Consider the following 20,664-nt stretch of genomic DNA (forward strand, 5'->3'; position numbering starts at 1 on the left):
ATTAGCAGTGTAGCCGTGTTCTCACAGCAGGGTCTTTACAGAATAAAGCATCTCTTTGGTTGGTTCATTGGTTTCGGTTTTTCAAGACAGTTTCTCTGTGTAGTCCTGGCTCTCCTGAGGGTTTCTAATTGTGATTATATAGATGGCCTTTTCCCCCCTAATAGTTTATTTTTCACATTGGTGTTCTGCTTCCATGTATGTCTGTGGGAGTGGGAGGGTGTCAGATCCCCTGGAGCTAGAGTTATGGACATTTGTGAGCCACCATGTAGTTGCTGGGATTTGAACCTGGGTGCTTTGGAAGAGCAGCCAGTGTTCTTAACCACTGTGCTATCTTTCTAGCTCCTCGCTAATAGCTTGAAATAGCTCGTTTTACATGTATGCTTGTGACTCCACTTTGCGTTAATGTTTCTATAAATAAGGCTTGGGCCCTAGCTGTTTTAAAATTATGTGCATGTTTTGCCTGCAAGCGTGCCTGCATCGTGTGCACACTTAGCACCCACAGAGGCCAGATGACATCGGCTCATCCCTGGAACTGGAGCTAACTTGTGATTCACCGTGTGGGTGCAGAGACTCGGACTCAGGTCCTTTGCAAGCGTGGTCCGTGCTGGTGCCCTTCACTGCGGAGCCCTCTCTCCAGCCCCACAGCTGGTTTTCTTGTTATTGGTGTTTGGGTTTTTTTTTTGTTTTTTTTTTTTGTTTTTTTTTTTTTTTAAACCTGGCCTCAGGCCGCAAACTCATAATCCTGCTTTCTCTGGGGACACCCCCCTTCCTATTTAGCCTAAGGGTATCCATTTGTTGAAAAGGCATTGTTCCCTCTGTTGTAAAGTCATCTGGGCATATTTGTGTAGTCCTGTTTTTGAGTTATAGATCACATTCGTTTCATCCACTACACTCTTGCTTGCTGAAGTTGAACCCACTTTTTAAAATCTCACACACCCCTCTATCTTGTCTTAAAATAGGGTCCCAGGCTGGCTGTGGTGGCGCACACCTTTGACCCTAACTCTGAGGCAGGCAGATATTTTGGGTTCAAGCCCAGCCTGGTTTATAGAGCGAGTTCCAGGACAAATCCTGTCTGAAAACAAAAGGGATGTGCAGACAGTCTGTGGGCCAAGCTGATCTCACGGTGCCTTTGGCTTATCTTTAATTAAACTCTGTGATCCTCCTGCTTCAGCTTTCTGCCTTAACGGTATATGCCAGCCCAGTTGATCAACTTTTTTTTAAATATATATAAATAAGTCTCACACTGCATTCAACCTAGACCAGAATACAAAGCAATCCTGAGTCCCTCCACCCCCAAGTGCTGGGATTAGATGGCAGGAGCCGCCACTCATGGCTCAAAATTGTTTGGGATATACATTTGCTTACAAAGCTGAGGACAAAGTTTCTACCTCTTGCTTGGATTTGGGTAGGGACTATTAGCCCTGTATGTTGTCAGCTTGAGAAGAGCAGACATCTTTACGTGCTATGCCTTCCAATCCACTTGTAGACCTTAGCATGTTACAATCTTAGGTTTAAACAGCTATAATAGGACTGTTTTGTTTTTTTTTTTAATCCATATATTCATTGGCATTGGGGAGAAAGATTTCTGTTTATATGTATCCTGAAATCTTCTTGGACTATTAAGGTAGGTTGTTTCCCACCCACCACCCACTTAGAATTTCTTATAGTTTGCTAGTATGCATTAGATAACCATGTCCTCAACTGAAACTTGGATCCCACCTTCAGGGCTTCTGACCTAATAACGGTAGGACTCATGAGAAAAGTCTCAATGTAGCCCTGGCTGGTCTGTAACTCAATCACTGTGTTGATGAGGCTGGCCTTGAACTCAGAGGCAGGCCTATCTCCAAGTAGCGGGGTTAAAGTTGTGTGCCTCCACACCCAGCAGACACCAGGACTTTTTAAAAGTGATTCTAAAAAGAGCTGAGGTTGAGAACTCTCACCTTCTGAACTTGTCCATCAGTAACCCTGAACACGAGCCACGTGCCAGCACTGGCTGACATGCTGCTGTCGGCTAGCGAGGTTGGTTTCTGCCGATACGCTGCCTCTTCCCAGTCCCCACACGACAAGGCTATGATGGATAATCAGTTTAATGAGAAAACAGTAATCGGTAGAAAAAGGTGGCTTTGTGTGTCAATTAAATGTCCTCATTTCTGAGTCGTCGTCGTCGTAGTGAGTAGTCTTGAATGTCTGTGTTGCCCACTTGCCAGCGTCGTGCCCACGAGCTGGCACGACAGGACACAGCCTGCCTATGGAAAGGTATGTGCCCCTAGGAGGGAGCACGAGTCAGGTTCTTCCTAACCAGGGCCGGAGAGGCTGCCAAGAGTAGACTGAAAATAACTGCTGCAAGATGGCCGTCGGCTCAGGGCTCTGCATGGGAGGTGAGGCCTCCAGCCTTTAGCCCTTCGCTCAGCCCGTGGCCTCGACTTTCTGGCATCTAAGGAGCCAGCCCTGCCAGTAGTACAGGTCTACACGAGTGAAGCTGGAAACAGCTGAAGGGAAAGGAGCCACGTGGGAGCCCTGTGAAGGCCTCGTTACACCAGCACTTGGCACGGGGGACTGGGGAGGTACAGCTACTACAGTCACCATCCATGGCAAGGTGCAGAGCTCTTCAGTGCGCAGGGCATCTTCAGTACCAGGGTAAGCAAGCTGGGGTTGCGGGCCACCGCCCCAAGAGTTGGGTGGGCCACGAGCAATCCCTAGCACCTGGCACTCTACCCCCACTTAGAGTGGTGAGCGAGGATGCCTGAAGCCCTTGGGTGGCGCTTCCCCAGAGTTCCAGCTCTCAGTCTCCAGCTTCTGGGGCAACCTGGTAGGTACTGACTTCTGTGGTGCCTAAGTCCTGTTGGCATGCCCCTCAGCCTGCCAGAAACCCCCCCCCTTCAGAGCTCTGGAGACTAGAGATGGCTAGAAGTCCTCCAGACACTATCAGGGTTGCTACTGATAGGAATGAAGTCCCCGGAGAAACGCTGCTCAGAGGGCAGCAGGGCACGGCACCAGTGCCTGGCACGTAGGTAGCCTATTGTTTCCTGTCTCACGCCCTGGATGCAGCTGCTGGCCACAGCTGACTCTACTTCCAGAGCAGGCCAAGGCCGGTCTCCTGGTCTAGGGATGGGTAGCCAGAGGCCCTGACCCTGCCTAGGGGAGTGCTGGGCTGCTCGCTTCCTGCCCTGGCCTCTTCCTGCCCTGGCCTCAGCCCTCATCTGGACCCACTTTGTTTCCTGCTGCCCTGAGGTCCTCTGCTCCAGCCCTGGCAGGGAACAGTCTTCCTCACCGAAACCCAGGAGGCCCGCTCTACCTGCTGCCTTAGGCCCAGGGAGGCAGAGCCAGAGAGAAATTGGGGCTGGGGCAGAGAACCACTTAGGGGTGGAGGTGGGCGTGGAATGGCGGCTAGGAGCAATTTACAGGTCCCCATCAGCAGCGGGTGCGGGGGTGCCCCACGTGGGCCTGCAGTGCTTCCCGGATACCCCGCTGCCAGTCTCGTGCCAGCTGCACTGGTGTCAGGGAGGCCTGCGAACAAGGACACCGAGTCAGCCTCCCTCTCCCAGGTACTCCCCAGCTCAGGTGTCGGGCCTTGCCTGGCTGGCACTCACCACATTCTTCATGCCCAGCTTGGCTCCATAGAGCAGCAGCAGCTTCGTCGCTTTGTGGTGCCCATAGCGCACAGCCTCGTGGAGTGCCGTGTCCCCTTCCTGCGGAGAGAGCAGCCAGTCACCGCTCTGCGCCCACTGCAGGAATATGCCAATGACACGAGATCTCTGCTGTGCCCAGGCTGCTCAGTCACAAACACCCACCTTATCTTGTGCATTGATGTGGGCGCCACACTCAATGAGGTGCTCCAGGCAGTCAGAGTGGCCCATGCGCACTGCCACGTGCAGAGGGGTGCTCCAGATCTAGGGATACGTGAGGTTCGGTGCTGGACCTGGGCTGGCCATGCCACCCGACCCAGAGGGGCTGTGCCTTCTTGCAGGGTGAGCGTCTGACCCTGTATGCTACCACCTGAAGCAGGCGACCGTCCCTCACCTTGTCCTGTGCATTGACCTGCGCTCCCTGGTTAAGCAGCTGTTTGAGGATGTCCAGGTGTCCTCCCCGGCAGGCCCAGAACACAGGCGTCCTGCCCAGCTGTAACACAAGGTGTCAGGGTGCGCTGACCCACAGGGCTGCAAGGCGGATGAGCTGCCACCTTCACTGCTAGGGGCCACCCTTGCTTCTTACCAAGTCCCGTGCTTCCACAGCGGCCCCTGCCGCCAGCAGCTTGTTCACCAGCTGTCCGTGGCCCTTCAGACAGGCCCAGTGCAAGGCTGTGCGGTGGAGCTGGGAGCAGGAGCAGAAAATTAGGCCAAGAGAGCAGAGCCACTCCCAAGAGCCACCCACCCACCCTCACCTGCACACCGTCCCTTCCTCCCACAGGTCACCGGCGTTACGGTGAGGCCTACCTTGTCGTGGGCATTGGGGTCCCCTCCATCTGTCAGGAATTTGTCGATCAGGGCCTCCTGGTTCTCAGCTGCTGCCTTCAGGAACGTTTCCAGGTCCACAGGCTCCAGTGGGACCTGGGGCTGCCGCTGCGTGAGCAGAAGAGCTCGGTCAGTCCCCAGGCCCGGAGCCACCTGTCACCAGTGCAGCCCACTGCACTCGGCCTGTTTGATTACAGTTGAGGAAGATTCCGAATGGGAAGTGTGTGTGATGCCCTGACTGTTCCCACGCCATACTCTGAGTCTTAATTCTCAGAATGTGACCTTTTCGAAATCTGGTCATTGCTGCATTTAATTATGTTAGAGTCGGATAGACACCTTTCCTGCCTGACTGATGTCCTTACGTCAAAGGCGTTGGAAACAGACCAGCACACAGAAAATGAGCAAAGTGTAGAGATGGGGGCTGGAGAGATGGCTCGGCGGTTAAGAGCACTGACTGTTCTTCCAGAGGACCTGGGTTCAATTCCCAGCACCCACATGGCAGTTGACAACTGTATCTTCAAGATCTGATAGCCTTGCACAGACATACATGCAGGTAAAACACCAGTGTGCATAAAGTTAAAAAAAAAAAAAAAGAAAAAACAAAACAAAAAAACCAGAGATGGGTGATGTGTCTACAGGCCAGGGGCCACTAGTGCCGGCAGCTCCAGGAAGCTGGGCGGGCCAGTGGATGCTAAAGCTGCTGACAGTGTGACTAGCTCCTGAGCAAACCGGAAGGACCTGTTAGCGTCCTCACTGGCCAGCGCTTTGTTCAGCTGGCCAGCAAGTTGGTTCTGTTAACTTGGCGGCTCTAGAATCATGAAGGACACAAGCCCTTGGACACCGGACACATCAGTGAGAGAGTATCTAGATTGGGCCAGCTGACACAAGCCACCCGAAAGTGTGGGTGAAAGGGGAGAAAGCAAGCTCAAGAGAGTGAGCACTGGGGCGGGAGGGGTGCCTCGTTAAGAGCACTTGCTTCTGCAGGAAATCCAGGTTCAATTCCTGGCATCTACGAGATGCTTCCCAGCCATCTGTAGAGAGCACACGGTGCTCTCTTCTGACCATCAGGCACGTACACAGTGCACGAACATACAGGCAGACACCGGCACAATCAATCAATAAGTGGTGTAAATTTCTCTCTGCTTCCTGCCTATGGCTGATTGTGGCATCTCCCTCGAGCTCCTGCTTTCATGCCTTCCCCACAGCAGCGAACTATACTCTGGAACAGTGAGCCAAGATAAGCCCTTAAGTTGCCAGGTATTTCGTTGCAAGAAGCTAAGCAGCTAATACAGTGCTATGGATGGGACAGGAGGGTCTGGGATGCTTCCCACTCAGCTCCCCATGGGCACACTGCAGCTGCAGCCCCCCAAGGCAGGAGGCCCTCTGTGCTCCGGACACTGACTTTTAACCTCTCACCTCAATCACGGGCTCAGGCTCCCTGGGGGGGACTTTGTGTCTCAGTCGTTTTTCTCTTCGTCTTTGTACCAAGTTTTCCAAGTCCGTCAGATTGTCCAGAGTCAGTCTGGAGCTGTTAAATCTTTCCATCTAGGGCAGAAGACAGGCCCAAGGCAGACATCAGCCACAGGGTAGGGTTCTCCGGACAGGTTGCTGGCTCAACTAACTCTGCCTTGAAGATGCACCCCAGCAGCCTCTGGCTGGCTGACAATGGCCATGGGCTCTAGACCCTCATTACTCAGATAGCCCCAGTGCTCTGGCTCCATTCCAAGACCACTCACTTTCTTCTTCTTCTCTTCCTCCAACTTCAGTTTCTCCCGGGCCACGGCCTCTTGGGGTCCCAGCCTCCAGCCACTAGGCCAGCCTCCAGGATCAGGAACTCCATGTCCAAACTCCAACGCTTTCCTGTCAACTCTTTCTCCACTTACCTGAAGGACACACAGAGCAGATTAGGGATCGGACAGTTGGAGGGGTGCTTGGGAGTCAGTTGTGTGGCCCAGTTGTGCAAAGGCCAGCTGTGAGCCTGGGAGTCAGTCTGACTGTTCCTCTTCCTGGTGGGCTGCACCCATCCAACACCTGCAGTTTTTGCCAACTGTGGCGATGGCCAAGGCCCAGGGGGATGACTGCCTGTGACTGTCAGCAGATCACAGAGTTGAGGGAGGTGGGGTCTATTTATACTGCTGGGGTCATGCCAGACGACACCTTGGCTTCCACCCTGGGCTTCTACCCCCAGATTCCTGTGAAGTTATGCCACACTGCCACCCAACCCAAGCTTAGAGAAGAGACGCTCCTGGGTCAAATTCCAAATCCCCGCTTTTAGCCCTTGGGTCTTTGAGAAACTATTTATCTGCCTCTGTAAAATGGGCTCAGTGACCATCCTCTACAGCCTACCCATCCCAATTTTGGGAGAGAATACTGGGAGAGAGGGACAGAAGTCTGAGGCTTCTGGCCAGATAGCGGGGTCTTCCCTGTAGGGCAGCCGCTTCAGAAGTCCAGTGCCTTCTGGACCTGGCTTTGCCATCTCTTCCCAGGAGGCGGCAGCTGGGGCCGCTGCGCTGCCTGTGTGCCTCATACCCTTCATGAGCCATGTCACCGACATCAGAGAGCTGCGCTGGCGCCTGGTCCTCTCACTGCTTGCGGAATCCAAAAATACCCAGAAAGTGGCCAGACCACTTTCCAAAAAGTTCCACCCAGACTGTCCTGTGCTTGACCTGAAGGAATTACACAGCCACAGGTATAGCCATGTAATTCCTTAAATACTTCGCTTCCAACATAACTCACCATTTCCCATTTCCTTTCCACAATCCAAACCAAACCTACAAGCTCGACGGTGCAGCTCTGTGATAGTGCTAACCTGGCATGTGTGAAGCCCAAGATGGACCCCCCAGTACCATACTCACCAAAAACAAGCAAAAAATCACTCAATAACAAGGATTTTCCCATCTACCGTCACCCAGCTTCTCAAGGATTTTCTCATCTACCATTACCCAGCTTCTTCCCCATTTGCCTTCCTTCTCCCGACACCCCCTCACAGGAGGAAGAACCATGCTGTCTTGCTCCTCAGTTTGACCCTCAGATTCCAGAAAACAGCTGGCTGTCCTCAGCCAGACTGCGCTACTCTGCCGGATGGTCTGGGACCTGCAGCTTGTGCTGGGTCCTCACCAGTCACCCGCCCTTGGCCTCATCCTTACCAACTGCTGAATGCTGATGAAGTCCATGGTCCCCCCTCACTCTCTGCACGCCCAGCGAAGCAAGCAGAGCGCTCAGCCCTTTTATGGGAGAGCTCTCTCTTGGGGGTGGGGAAGGACAGAACTTGTGCCCAGGCCAGATGACTCTGGGGCCCTGTCACACTAACCAAAATACAGGTCTGGGAATGTGTCCCACTGAGGGCAGGAAAAGGAGCTGTTTGGAGCTGAGTCGGCAACCTCCTCAGACACCCACTGCCCTCCACCTGCCACACCCCACATCTACCAGGGAGTCATTTGACCACCACGTGGGCTGGGGTGCCTGGGCCAGACCCAAGGGAAACATTTCTTACGCCTCTCAGGGTAGAGCCCACTGGTGGAGCCCAGGCTCACGGGGCAGAGCTGGCTGCCTGAGGTTCTGTGAAGACCCAGCACGGTCACCCCAGCACAGGGAATCTCGGGAGGGCCAGCAGAAGACGGTGACCTAATGCCACGGGAATTCTCCTGGGCTGCATGATGAAACCAGGCTTCGTGAACTTTCCCAACTGGCTAGTCTCTGGGCTGCCCTTCCCTCCCAGATCTGTCCCTCAGCAGGCTGACAGCCAACATGGTGTTCTGCCCCAGCCTGTCTGTCATCAGCCCTCACAGGGCCGAAGAAGCCTTCCAGGTCCACTCCAGATACTCTCTGGGCATGAAGCATGCCCTTCAACAGGACAAGGGAACCAACACCTGCTCCAGGTCTTGGTCTGTAACAATAACCATGACAACCAGCCTTAGAAGCAAAGTGTCTTTAGCCAACAAAATCAGATCCCTGATTCTCCAGAAGCCAGGGATGCTTTTTGCTATGTGCTCCAAACTGCAGTGTGACCTTTGAGAGGAAATCAGACACCCAGTAAACAAGACGAGCACAAGGGCGACACCAACAGAGACAACCAAAGAAGCTGGGGGGGAACTGGGGCTGAAAAAGGACCAGACACCTCGGAGGGTCAGTAGAGTGCGTCCTGGGTCTTACGCGTTAGATGCTTTCTCTGAAGAAACAGCCTTGGTGATGAGGGAAGGGTTACTCCTGAGAAAGAGGGCAGACCAGCCCTGCTCTCCACTGTCCTACTCTTGGTGGAGCTGGGCATGGTGGCACTGTGGTGGCCATGATGGTACACACCTTGAACCCAGGCAACTCTGCAAGCATAGGCAGGAGCATCCCTGGAGTGTGAGGCTGGTCTCCACAGCCAGTTCCAGGAAACCAGGACTACATAGCAAGATCTTATCACACACAAACAAACATCCTTGCACTCAAGAAGGCTGAGGGAAGGATCTACGGTTTAAAGTTCATCTGGGTCACAGCAAAACCCTGTGTCCAAACAGACAAAAAGTTTAGGAAAATGCTAGTTTGCCCCATATAAAGGTAACTGGCATTACTTCTAAGTTAAAAATAATTATTTTTTAAAATAAGTCTAAAGATCTGTTTGATTATTCTCGCCTCAGTGACCCAGGGGAAAACACATCTTCCTAACTTTTCCTTTGCTTCTGCACAGCATTTATTTGAACAGTGTCACGCTATGGTACAACTTGGCACGATTCCTGCCCCAGGGAGCAGGTCGGCTTGTCTTCTCTCAGTAGGTCAATTCTCATCCCCCAACACACACACACACACACACACACACACACACACACACACAGTCTCACACTGTAGCTCAGGCTAGCCTCGAACTTGTGACTCTAAGCTCCCAGGTGCTTGGATTACATTAGCCACCATGCCTGGGGCTCTTTTTAAACATACAGCATATTCCACAGCATCTCGTTCTCCCTGTGCCCCCATACGGAGTTGGTAAATAAGTCTGAAGTAGACCCTTTGTAAAAGGATGAATCTACCTAGGTTGCTACGGAGCAGTAATTATCAGCTCTGCTCATTCACTTAAGTAGGTATTGCCAAACTGCCATCTACAGCATTTCCATGACCAGAAGCCAATCAAGTGATAGCATGAAAGAAAACGTTAATACAAGTAATCGGTACACTATATATTTCTCTGTATATACGCATACACCCAAAGCAAAGGCTCAATATTCATAAAGGTCTCGTGGATCTATAAGTCACAGAGACTGATGTGCTGGCCACACCTACAATCCCAGCACCTGGGAGGCTGGGGCCATCACAGCAAGAACGAAAACACGCCGACCCTGCACAGCCAGGAGGGTGGAAGGCAGGCTTGCAGCCTCACCAGGAAGCAAGACAAACATAGGCACCTGTGTCTCCCTCCGCAGCTCTGGCTGGCCTGAAGCTGGGAGAAAGATCCTGCCTCGAGCACTGTGGTGAAAGGCGTGTGCTGCCACGCCTGGCACTGTTATGCTTTGTACAGATCAGACTTCTAGAACTGAAATTCTGGAATGAACGCCAGTGTCGGTAAGACTTTTGGAGACTTGGCAGTTTTCCCCTATTGTATCAGGGACTGAACGCAGGGCTCTTGCATGTCAGGCAAGGACTCCACCACTGTGCTACATAGCCCTTTTTACCTTTTGAGATGGGGTCTGTGTTGCCCAGGCTGGCCTTGAACTCCTCTGTAGCCCAGGCAGGCAGTGGCCTTCTGAGCAGCTGATATTGCAGGCCTGCATTACTGGGCCATGCTGGGCACTGGGTGCTCTCCCAGGCTGCTTGTAATGTCGAACCCTCGCTAGGGTGCTCTCCGCAGACTCCCTCAGTCCCCGGAGTAACCCCGAGGCAGTCATTTTCATCTCACAGACAGGGCTGCTCAAGGGCAGACGGGGGGGAAAAAAAAGCGCGGCACCAAGCTCATTCTGCTAGAAAACAGCTTTTGTTAGACACCGTATTTTCTTCTAATAGTTCAAAGTTTTGCATTTCTACATTTAGGACTTTGCATTTTGAAATGTATCTTTGTCTGTGGGATGATGTCAAGATATAAGCTTTATTTTCTTCCAAATGAATAGAGGTTTCTACATGGACTAACTTCTATGATCGCCTGGCCGGGCTCACAAGCGTTCAGCCTCCCTACTGGCTGCCACACCGGCCAGTCAGGGCTCTTCCGGGCATTCTGGCCGCGGGCCGGGCAGCATAATGCTGAGCAAGGTAGGGGTGTGGAGAGCTAGTCTGTGTACCCTTCAAGGGCAGCTGGAGACAGGAGGGCGGAGCCTCAGCTGGCCAGCAGGTCCCGCAGGCCACTGTTGCAAGGGAGCAGGTCACATGCTAGCCGTGCTTTGCGATCCCGGACAGCCTTCAGGGCTGGGCTGTGTTGCAACAGGAGGAAGCAAATGTCCTCATGACCCTTTTCTGCAGCCTGTGGGGAGAGAGAGGCCGGAATAAAAAAGCATGCCTGAGCTGGGCCCTGAGCTGTCTTACTTCCCTTTGGGACCTACTTGCTCTGAAAAATGTCTCCCGGAAACAGGAACCCCAGGTGTCCGAGCAGACCTCCAAGCTGCTCCAAAGCCCCACGCCTCACACCCAGATCTGAGAACCCTGAGGGCAACGGTGTTAGTTCTAGTTCAGCTCTTCTGGAACTCTATGTACACCAGACTGAACAGAGGCAATCCTCCTGCCTCTGCCTCGCAAGTGTTGGAATTACAGGAACGAGCAGCCATCTCTCTCAGACAGGCATTCCACCACTGAGCTAGTGCTAGATTCCTCCCCCCCCCCCCTTTTTTTTTACCTTTTGAGATAGGGTCTCACTGTGTTGCTCATGGTTATGTCTTTTTTTATGTTTATTTTTTTATTCTGAGATAGGGAGTCTCTGTGTAGATTCTCTGTGCAGTCTTAGAGCTCACTCAGTAGACCAGGCTGTCCTCAAACTCACTGAGATCCATGTGCCTCTGCCTCCCGAGTGCTGGGATTAAAGGTGTGCGCTGCCATCACCCCACAAGTAAGTATTTCGTAAAAGAACAGGCTCAACATGCAGCTGCTCCCTCCGCACACGCTCACTAAGCCCTGTGGCATGTGCTAAGGCTAAGCGGTCAAGAGAAGGAAGTCACGTGCCGTGACTGTACATTAAACAGAAGGCGTCTCAGCTGCTGCCCCTGGTGAGAGGCCTCGGGCAGAATCTCAAGACCAACAGGCGCCTTAGATTTCTACTGCTGGGATAAACACCATGGCTGGGGAGGAAAGGGTTGATTTCAGGACTGGCTGGATCCAGAAGGGAGCCTGGCGGCAGGAACGCAAGGTAGGAGCCCGGCGGCAGGAACCGAGGCAGAGGCCATGGGGGAGTGCTGCTCACTGCCCTGTCCCTCCTGGCTTGTTCCACCTTGCTTGCCTGCTTCCATTTTCCCCCTTCAAGACGGGGTTTCTTTGTGTAGTCTCAGCTGTCCTGGAACTCTGTGGAACAATGGTCTTCAACTGCGAGCATTTAATACAGTCCCTCATGTCATGGTGACCCCAGCCATAAAAGTAATTTGTTGCTACTTCAGAACCATAACTTTGTTACTGTTATGGATGTAAAGTAAACATCTGTGTTTTCTTAGGTGAAAAAGGTCATTTGACCCCCTAAGTTGAGAAGTAGAGAAACACTGCTGTAGACCAAGCTGACCTCAAACTCAGAGACCCACCTGCCTCTGCCTCCCAAGGACTTGGATTAATTTTTCAAGGCAGGGGTGGCAAACACCACCTTGAATCCCAGCTCTCAGATGGCAAAGGCAGGAGGATCTCTTTGAGTTCCAGGACAGCCAAGGCGACACAGTGAAACCTTGTGCTGAAAAACACAACAAAAGTTATTTTATCTTATGTATCTGACTATTTTGCTTGAATTATATTCACTAGAACTGGAGCTACAGATGATTCATAAGCTACCATGCTGGTGCTGGGACTTGAACCCAGGGCTCTTCTGGAAAAGCACCGAGTACTCTTAACCACGGAGGCCTCTCTCTAGCCCTGCCTGCTTTCTTCTATCCAGGGCCGCCTGCCCAGGGATGGCACTGCAGCTAGCATGGCAGGCCCAACCAGATCAATCATCAATCGAGGAAAGACTACAGACTTGCCCACAGGCCGGTCTTATGGAGGCCCAAATGAGTCTAGCTCATATCAAGGCGACATAAAGGTAACTAACACACTAGGAGTCAGGTAGTCAAGTGCAGGGAACGACAGCTGGGAACATCTGGGGCCCAGGCAAGGCTCTCTAGAGGTGATGCTTAAACCCTACAGTCCAGAGCGAAGGGTAGAATTAAGCCCTATGAGAACTAGGAGGGGAAAAAGCAGGCTATGGTGACCCGTGCTTAAATCAATTCTCAAAAGACAAAGGCAGTAGGCCTGCCACAAATTTGGGACTAGCCTGATCCATATTAGTGGGTTCCAGGTTAGCCAGTGCTACAGAGTGAAACTCTGGTGGGAGGGAGGGAGGGTGAGGACATGAGGAAGGAGAAAGGGAGAAACGGAAAACCCATTTCAGGAAAGGGTGAGGGTATCTATTTGGGGGAGGTTTGTGATATACAGTGAGAGTGAGTACAAGAGGGTGAGAGAGACTAGCAGAGCCTGAACACAGGGGTCAAGGTTGAGAGCTCAGGACAGTATGAGGCTGGCGGGAGCTGAACCCAGGTGGCTTTTTAGATAGCCCCTTGGATTTAGAAAAAGCAAGCCCAGGGGACCGGAATCCCATGGAGGGTAGGGTTTGATGGGAACCCTCCCCTCCCTACCCCCAAGGTAGGGTTTTGACGTAGACCAGGCTGTCTGAGAACTCCTGCCTGCCACAGCCTCCCAAGCGCTGGGATTAAGAAACATGCCACCATGGCCGCAGCAGATGGAAACGTTTTTAACCTCAGCACTGGTGGAAAAATCAGTTGGGACAAGGAAGGACTCCACGCGTCTCTAAGATGCCTAAGTTGCAAATATAGTTCAGTGGTTAAGCACTCGCCTAGCATTTCCCCAGAACTTAAGACGGATGGAGGGAAGGAGGGAGAGAAAAAAAGGGAGCAACTGGTAAAGTGGGTGCCTGGAGGAAGAGCATAGAATCCTGAGCCCCCAGAGGCCCATCCTCTCTATGACCTAGAAAGTGGGTGGCAGAGAAAGGCAAAGCAGGGCCGGCTTTAAAACGCTGGCTACGGGGCAGAGGGGAAGAGCCGGCTCTGCTCTGGGAATGGCTAGAGAGCCGTTTCTCTGAAGTGGTGGCAGGCGAGCGCTGAGAGTCCAGGTGGATTTCTGTCCTTCGTGTTCCTGCTTTCTACATACAATGGCCATTACGACGGTTAATCCTGGCTGTCAATTTGGCGGGATTCATAGTCACCTAGGAGACACACCTTGTGGGTGTGACGGCATTTCCAGAGGGCTTCAACCTCACGAGCCGAGGTGCCAGTTTCTGTCGCACTGCCTGTATCCTCAGCAGTTGGGAGGCGGGTGGATCTCTGCGAGTTCAAGGCCAGCCTGGTCTACGTAGTGAGTTCTAGGACAACCAGGGCTAATTAGATCCTGCCTCGAAATAAATAATCACAGCAGAACGACAAAAGACAAAAGTAATCCAAGAATAGGATCAAGGCAAGGAAGGTGTGAAGGGGGCGGGGACATACCTTATGTAGACTGGTCATGCCATCATCGTCAACCAGCCGGGGGTTGGAGCCGTGGGAGAGCAGCAGCCGCGCGATTTCCGTGTGCCCACAGTAGCTGGCCCTGTGCAAAGCCGTGGCCCCGCCGTGGGTCTGGGCGTCACACTTGGCTCCACTTTCCAGCAGGAATTGGCAAACAGCGTAATGCCCGTTTCGGCTGGCGTAGTGCTGTAGGGGGCAGGGAACGCAGTCAGAAGGCCAAGTTCTGGCGGGGGCAGGGGGGCTGGGGTGGAGAAAGCACTGGCTGGCTCCCCAGTGAGGGGCGGGCTTGGATCAGCCCAGGGACTCTCTGCTCGCCCACTAATTAATACCCAGCTGCTCTGGCCAGAGTTAAAAGGGAAGGGTGGCTAAGGGATTGTGGTGGAGGTGGGGAAGTGCTTATCAGTCCCGGTGCACAAGCCTGTGGCACTTGGTAAAGGCAGAGGGTTCAAGGTCACCCTCATAAGCAGGTTTGGGGCTAATCTGGGTTCTGTAGGAGCCTCTTTTTTTTTTTTTTTAAGATTTATTTATATTATTTATACAGCATTCTGCCTGCATACCAGAGAAGGCACCAGATCTCATTTTAGATCATTGTGAGCCACCATGTGGTTGCTGGGAATTGAACTCAGGACCCTTGGAAGAACAGCCACTGCTCTTAACCTCTGAGCCATCTCTCCAGCCCTTTTGTTTTGTTTGTTTTTTTTTGAGACAGGATTTCTCTGTGTAGCTTTGACTGCCCTGGACTAGCTGTGTAGGTCAGGCTGGCCTCAAACTCTGCCTCCCTGCACGCTGGGATCACAGGCCTGCACTAGCACGCCCTGGCTCGAGAGCCTATTTCCAAAGACAAAAACAACAGATTTTAAAGCGAGGTGGGGTGGCACATGTCTGTAACCTCAGAACTGAGGGGGTAGAGACAAGACTGACTTCAAAGACAGCCTGGGCCATGCAGTGAAGCCCTGAAAAACAATGAGCCTGAGAGATGACGCACTGGAGTGAGCGTACTTCCACCAAGTGTGGCGGCCTGAGTTCTACGCCCAGACCTGAGTTCTACACCCAGACACGGTGGAAGGAATCAAACAGCTCCCGGAAGTTGTCCTCTGACCTCCACACATGCGCTGTGGCCAGGAGTATGCACGCTCCTGGACGCAGACACACACAGACAGGAAAACAGTAACAAAACAAGAACCAGGAGCAGTCACAGAGGGCTTTGCTGGGGTAAGGGGGAAGAGAGCCGCGGCGCAGAGCTCACCAGTGCGGTGTAGCCGGCAGAGTCAGGCTGGCTAGGGTCCGTGGCCTTCTGGATGAGATACTTCACTCGGCCCAGGTCTCCGTTCAGGGCTGCCGACCAGATTCCTGGGCAAAGCCAATCGAAGCACTAAGCTGTTACAGGATATCTGAACACACTGTGGACCCCGAGACTGTGTTTTCACTGGAAAAAAACCCTGTTTCTAGTTGTGATGTGGCTCAGCCTTAGCACACCTTAATCCAAGAGCTTTCTGCTGGAATACAGTAGACAGGACTAAATAAAAACCAGCCACAGGTCAAGAGGCGGAGCAAGCAACCCATTGACAGGGAGTGAACATAGAGGGAAAAAACAGCGTAAGAGGAAGTCGGGACAGATGGAGACACACAGGAAGTAGAAGGAACATTCAGTTTGAGGGTTTTTTTGGGATGGCATGGGAAAGGGCATTCCTTTTGGGACACTGAAGAGGAAGGTCACCTGGGTGCTTTCTCTGCCCCTCTGAGCTAGCAGGCTTTTCACTACAGCATCTGGTTCCTGAGTCTTTATTAGTAAAATTGAACGATTGGGATTTTGTTAAAATACAACACTAAGCAATGCCACAAGATAAGATTTTTCTTTTCCTTCTTTCTTTCTGCAGGGTGGTGGTGGCAGAGGCCTTTAATTCCAGCACTCAAGAGGCAGAGGCAGGTGGATCTGAGTTCAAGGCCAGCCTGGTCTACAGAGAGAATTCCAGGACAGCCAGAGCGGAACAGAATATTCCTGTCTCAAAACAGACAAACAAAAAGCTGACAGGGACCAGGAGGTGGCTCAGCAGGTGAAGCACCTGCCCCCAAGCCTGACTACCTATACAGTGTAAGGAGAAAACTGACTCTAGCAAGTTTCCTCCAGCGTCTCAGCCCATCCTCCTACACCCCACATACTCAAAACTAAGTAACATTACTGGAATAAGATGACCACGGATAGCTTGACCAAGACTACAAGCCCAGTTGATAAGAGAACTAATTATCGGCTTAGCATTCACTCTCGATGCAGCATAAAATGATGGGGAAAAGAGTTAAGAACAAAATAGGAGAGAACACACACGACACAGGTCAAAAAGGAATCGTGGAGAGGTGCGCTGGATAGAGCCGGCGTCGCGTCAGTGTCCTCGCACGGCTCCAGGAACTTGACCGCACTGGGATAGCAAGGGAGCTCAGACACAAGGACTCCCAGGGACGCTGGGACTGGTGGACAGGGCTCGCTAGTGGAGCACCCCAGAAACTCAGCACGGTTATTATATACAGCTGAACGAGGGGGTGGGGTTATTATATACAGCTGAGCAAGAGGGCGGGGTTATTATAAACAGCTGAACAGGGAGGCGGGGTTATTATAGACAGCTGATCGAGGGGGCGGGGTTATTATATACAGCTGAACAGGGAGGCGGGGTTATTATAGACAGCTGATCGAGGGGGCGGGGTTATTATATACAGCTGAGTAAGAGGGCGGGGTTATTATAAACAGCTGAAGGAGAAGGTGGAGTTATAATATGCAGCTGAACAAGGAGGTGGGGTTATTGTAAACAGCCGAGTGAGGTATCCCAGAAACAGAAACACATGGTATATAGTCACAAGTGGATATTAGACATATAACATAGGATAATCATACTAAAATCTGTACACCTAAAGAAGCTAAGCAAGGAGGACCCTGGGTAAAATGATCAATCCTCACTCAGAAAGGCATATGGGACAGACATCCGAAGAAGGAGAAAAGAGGGAACAGAACAGGAGCCTACACAGAGGGCCTCTGAAAGACTCTACCCAGCAGAGTATTAAAGCAGATGCTGAGACTCACAGCCAAACTTTGGGCAGAGTGCAGGGAATCTTATGAAAGACGGGGGAAGATAGTAAGACCTGGAGAGGACAGGAGCTCCACAAGAGAGCAACGGAACAAAAAAAATCTGGGCCCAGAGGTCTTTTCTGAGACTAATCCTCCAAACAAGAACCACTCATGGAGATAACCTAGAACCCCTGCACATATGTAGCCTCTGGCAGCTCAGTGTCCAAGAGGGCTCCCCACTAACAGGAACAGGGACTGTCTCTGACAAGGCTGGCTCTTTGATCATCTCCCCTGATGGGGAGCAGCCTTACCAGGCTACAGAGGAAGACAATGTAACCAGTCCTAATGAGACCAAATAGGCTAGGATCAGAGGGAAAGGGAGGAGGACTTCCCCTATCAGTGGACTTGGAGAGGAGCATGGGAAGAGAACAGGGAGGGATGGCAAGATATGGAGGGGCTGAGGGAAGGGGCTACAGCTGGGATACAAAGTGAATAAACTGTTATCAATGAAAAAGCAACAGCTGAACAAGGAGGCGGGGTTATTATAAACAGCTGACAAGGGGGCGGGGTTAGTTAATCTCAGTCTCTGCCAAGGAGTACTCTTCAGGCCATGAATATCCAGGGTGGAAAAATGATAGATATTTTCTGCACATACTGCCAACACTCGTGCATGGACCAGAGAAAGGATTTGCCATCCCTCTGAGACTTGCCCCCTAGGTGTGTGTGTGTGTGTGTACATGAGCACACAGGCACGCCATTTCCCCATAGGTCTGAGGCTAGGGTCCTTAACAACACAAGCTCACTCCGGGCTTCCTCTGCTCCCTCAAAACTGGAAAGATACTGGCTGAAGAGATGAGAATCATAGAGAAATAAAGATGATCATAAACTGGGCATGGTAGCACACACCTTTAATCTCACAGTTCTGAGACAGGCAGGCAGATCTCTGCATGTTCAGGGCCAGCCTGGTCTACAGAGTGAGACCCTGTCCCAAAAGACAAAACAACGACAAAAACCAGGGCTAGAGAGATGGTTCAGCACCCGTTGCTCTGCTGGAGGACCTGGTTTGATTCCCAGCACCCATAGGTGGCTCACAGCAACCTGTAGCTCCAGCTTCATGGATCCTACATGCATGGTGCATACATGCACACAAGCAAAACAGTCCACATGTTAAACACATATGTATGTGTGTACAAATATATAATCATATATACAAACATATAACAAATAAAATACTTATATTAGATAATATGTCTGTTATATTTGTAATATATGTATATATATATATATATATATATATATATATATATAATTAAGCCTATAATCAGAGAGATGGCTCAGCAGTTAAGTGTAGTTACTGAGGTCAGACAGTGGTGGCACACACCTCTAATCCCAGCACTGGGGAGGCAAAGGCAGGTGGATCTCTGAATTTGAGGCCAGCCTGGTCTACAAATTGAGTTCCAAGACAGCCAGAGCTACATAGTGAGACCCTGGAGTAGGGGAACAATAAAACAAAACAGACAGACTAGACACACCCACACAAAAGTCGCCAAAATAAATGAATTAAAAAGTAAAAACCAGCCAGGTGTGGTGGTGCACACATGTAATTCCAGTACTCGGGGAGGCAGAGGCAGGCAGATCTCGGTGAGTTCAAGGCCAGCCTGGACTACAAGACTGTCCAGTACAGCCAAGGCTACAGAGAAACCTGTCTGGAATGATTTACAGAAATACAAACAAACACCTCACAAAACAGGTGAGCATCTTTATCACATGTGGAAAATAAATAATAAAATAAGCAAACAAAATAGCAGCAGATGATAACACAAACTATTAAACTATTTTTTGTTTTTATCTTTTTGAGACAAAGTCTCACTGTGTAGCCCTATCCCTTCCGGCCTTGAACTTGTGGCCTTCCTGCCTCAGCCTTTGAGTCCGTCCAAACTGCTACAATGAGAGACACTGTAACAGAGAAGGCTGGAGGGGAGCGGCCCTACTTTGAACATGAGGAGGTTTCTTTCTCCACAGCTGCTGGGCTGCCGTTTTGAGCCAGGTCATTTTCTGTCGTGGCCTGTGCATGTCAGGATAGCAAAATGTTTCTAGACCTTCACTGGGCATCATTATCTCCAGGTGAGGACTCTGTAAGGCATACGGTAGGTGTCTCGGAAGAGGTGTCACAGGAGTTAGAGCTGACGGAAAAGCTGCAGTTAGCCTGACGTGTGCAGGAAGACTGGCTAGCAAACAGAATTCAAAAAGGTAAATGCAATAGTCTCATTTGCTGTTTTCCAAAGGTAGAGAGGAGAAGACACTGCAAGCGGGCTTGGGAGGAAATGGGAAGTCCTGTTATATCCCTAGCCCAAAGGATGGCGGCAGCAGAGATAGAGGACGGGCGCAGGGGAAGAAACCATTCCTATGGCAACGGTCAAGTGTCTGCACATGCCATCAGTAGCATCCACCCCACCGCTGACGACCACCTGGCTCTAAGCGCACAAGCCACCTGTGCCTGGAAAACCATAGTCAGTAACAGCAAGATCTCTGTACAATCTGGGGCAAAACAGTTACATCCCTGTGCTCCACAGGGAAAGATACACACCTGTTTCGAGATCACTGTCGTAGATGAAACGTGTACCCCCCCCACACACACACACACCCGAGTCCAGCAAGAGTCAGCTCCCCTGATCCCCAGGTGGAAACAATACAACTGCAGATTCTGTCCCTAGCTCCTCCGTCACCTGAGCAGGCTATCTCCTTCCTGGCTTGGTCACCAGACCAGTTCGGAAACCCATGCCTCAGTTCACCCGTCCGCACTGGAGACAGGGTGGTCTAGGGCCTTTCCTGTCATGCTTTGAGGCCAACCTTCCCGCACCAGGCCCGGAAGCTCCAAACTCAGTCCGAAGCATCCTCTGGTCCACGTTCCCGGGGCTGGGGATTGCCCGCCGCCGGCCACGCGGCCGCCTCACCCCTCTCACCCCTCTCGAAGTCCATCTCCTCCAGCGTCTGCTGTACCCCGGGCACCGCACCGGGGTGGGAGCAGCAGGAGCCATCCGCGCACGGTTGCGGCGCCGCCATCCCGGCGGCCTGGGCTGCAGCCGGACGCTCCTTCCAATGCCCACCCCTCCGTCCGGGCTGACCACTCGGCGTCCGTAGTTGGCCTCCGAGTCCCGCCCCCTCGCCCGGGCCGGCCAATTCGGCATTTAGACCTTAGCTTAGCAACCAATGACAGCAGCGAGGCGGGGCTCGATGGGGCTGAGCCCTGCCGCTCTGTCACCACCGGAGGGCGCCCGAGGCTAACTAAGCACAAGGAGGAGCAAGGGCGCCGGGTTCTCTGCGTGATCCCGGAGGAGGCCGGGCGGTTCTTCCAGCCGCGCCTTGTAGGGTGTGTTGTAGGGTGTGGGGACCGGGCAGCTCGGCCCCCCTGGCAGTGTTTATGTCACATTCGCCAGTCCCGAGGCCTCGTGGCTCCCCAAAGCACAAGGACTTTGGACGCGGCCCACAATCTCTCATCCCATCTTCC

At 52.1% G+C, this 20,664-nt stretch overlaps 2 protein-coding genes across 4 annotated transcripts; both read right to left on the reverse strand.

Moving 5' to 3' along the window:
* Positions 1 to 2,071: 2,071 nt before the first annotated feature.
* On the reverse strand, positions 2,072 to 13,933 carry Ankrd23 (ankyrin repeat domain 23). Of its 3 annotated transcripts, none has more exons than XM_060369862.1 (9): positions 13,817 to 13,933; positions 6,188 to 6,334; positions 5,868 to 5,996; positions 4,434 to 4,559; positions 4,213 to 4,311; positions 4,021 to 4,119; positions 3,792 to 3,890; positions 3,591 to 3,689; positions 2,072 to 3,507 (listed from the first exon to the last, which is right to left on the reverse strand). In XM_060369862.1, exons 3-9 carry the CDS (start codon positions 5,994 to 5,996, stop codon positions 3,412 to 3,414), a joined length of 747 nt encoding a protein of 248 aa, XP_060225845.1. In that variant the 5' UTR covers positions 6,188 to 6,334; positions 13,817 to 13,933; the 3' UTR covers positions 2,072 to 3,411. The 3 variants fall into 3 exon arrangements, with proteins under 3 accessions (XP_060225845.1, XP_021487258.1, XP_021487259.1); XM_021631583.2 differs by lacking the exon at positions 13,817 to 13,933 and adding an exon at positions 10,100 to 10,344; XM_021631584.2 differs by lacking the exon at positions 13,817 to 13,933 and adding an exon at positions 7,598 to 8,335.
* Ankrd39 (ankyrin repeat domain 39) lies at positions 10,491 to 20,277 on the reverse strand. The gene is made up of 4 exons (XM_021631585.2): positions 20,120 to 20,277; positions 15,348 to 15,451; positions 14,084 to 14,287; positions 10,491 to 10,878 (listed from the first exon to the last, which is right to left on the reverse strand). The coding sequence occupies exons 1-4, from the start codon at positions 20,217 to 20,219 to the stop codon at positions 10,735 to 10,737; spliced, it is 552 nt and encodes a 183-aa protein (XP_021487260.1). The 5' UTR covers positions 20,220 to 20,277; the 3' UTR covers positions 10,491 to 10,734.
* Between the last annotated feature and the right edge of the window lie 387 nt (positions 20,278 to 20,664).

This window comes from Meriones unguiculatus, chromosome 16, assembly GCF_030254825.1.
Source record: "Meriones unguiculatus strain TT.TT164.6M chromosome 16, Bangor_MerUng_6.1, whole genome shotgun sequence".
In the NCBI taxonomy this organism is placed as follows: Eukaryota; Metazoa; Chordata; class Mammalia; order Rodentia; family Muridae; genus Meriones; species Meriones unguiculatus.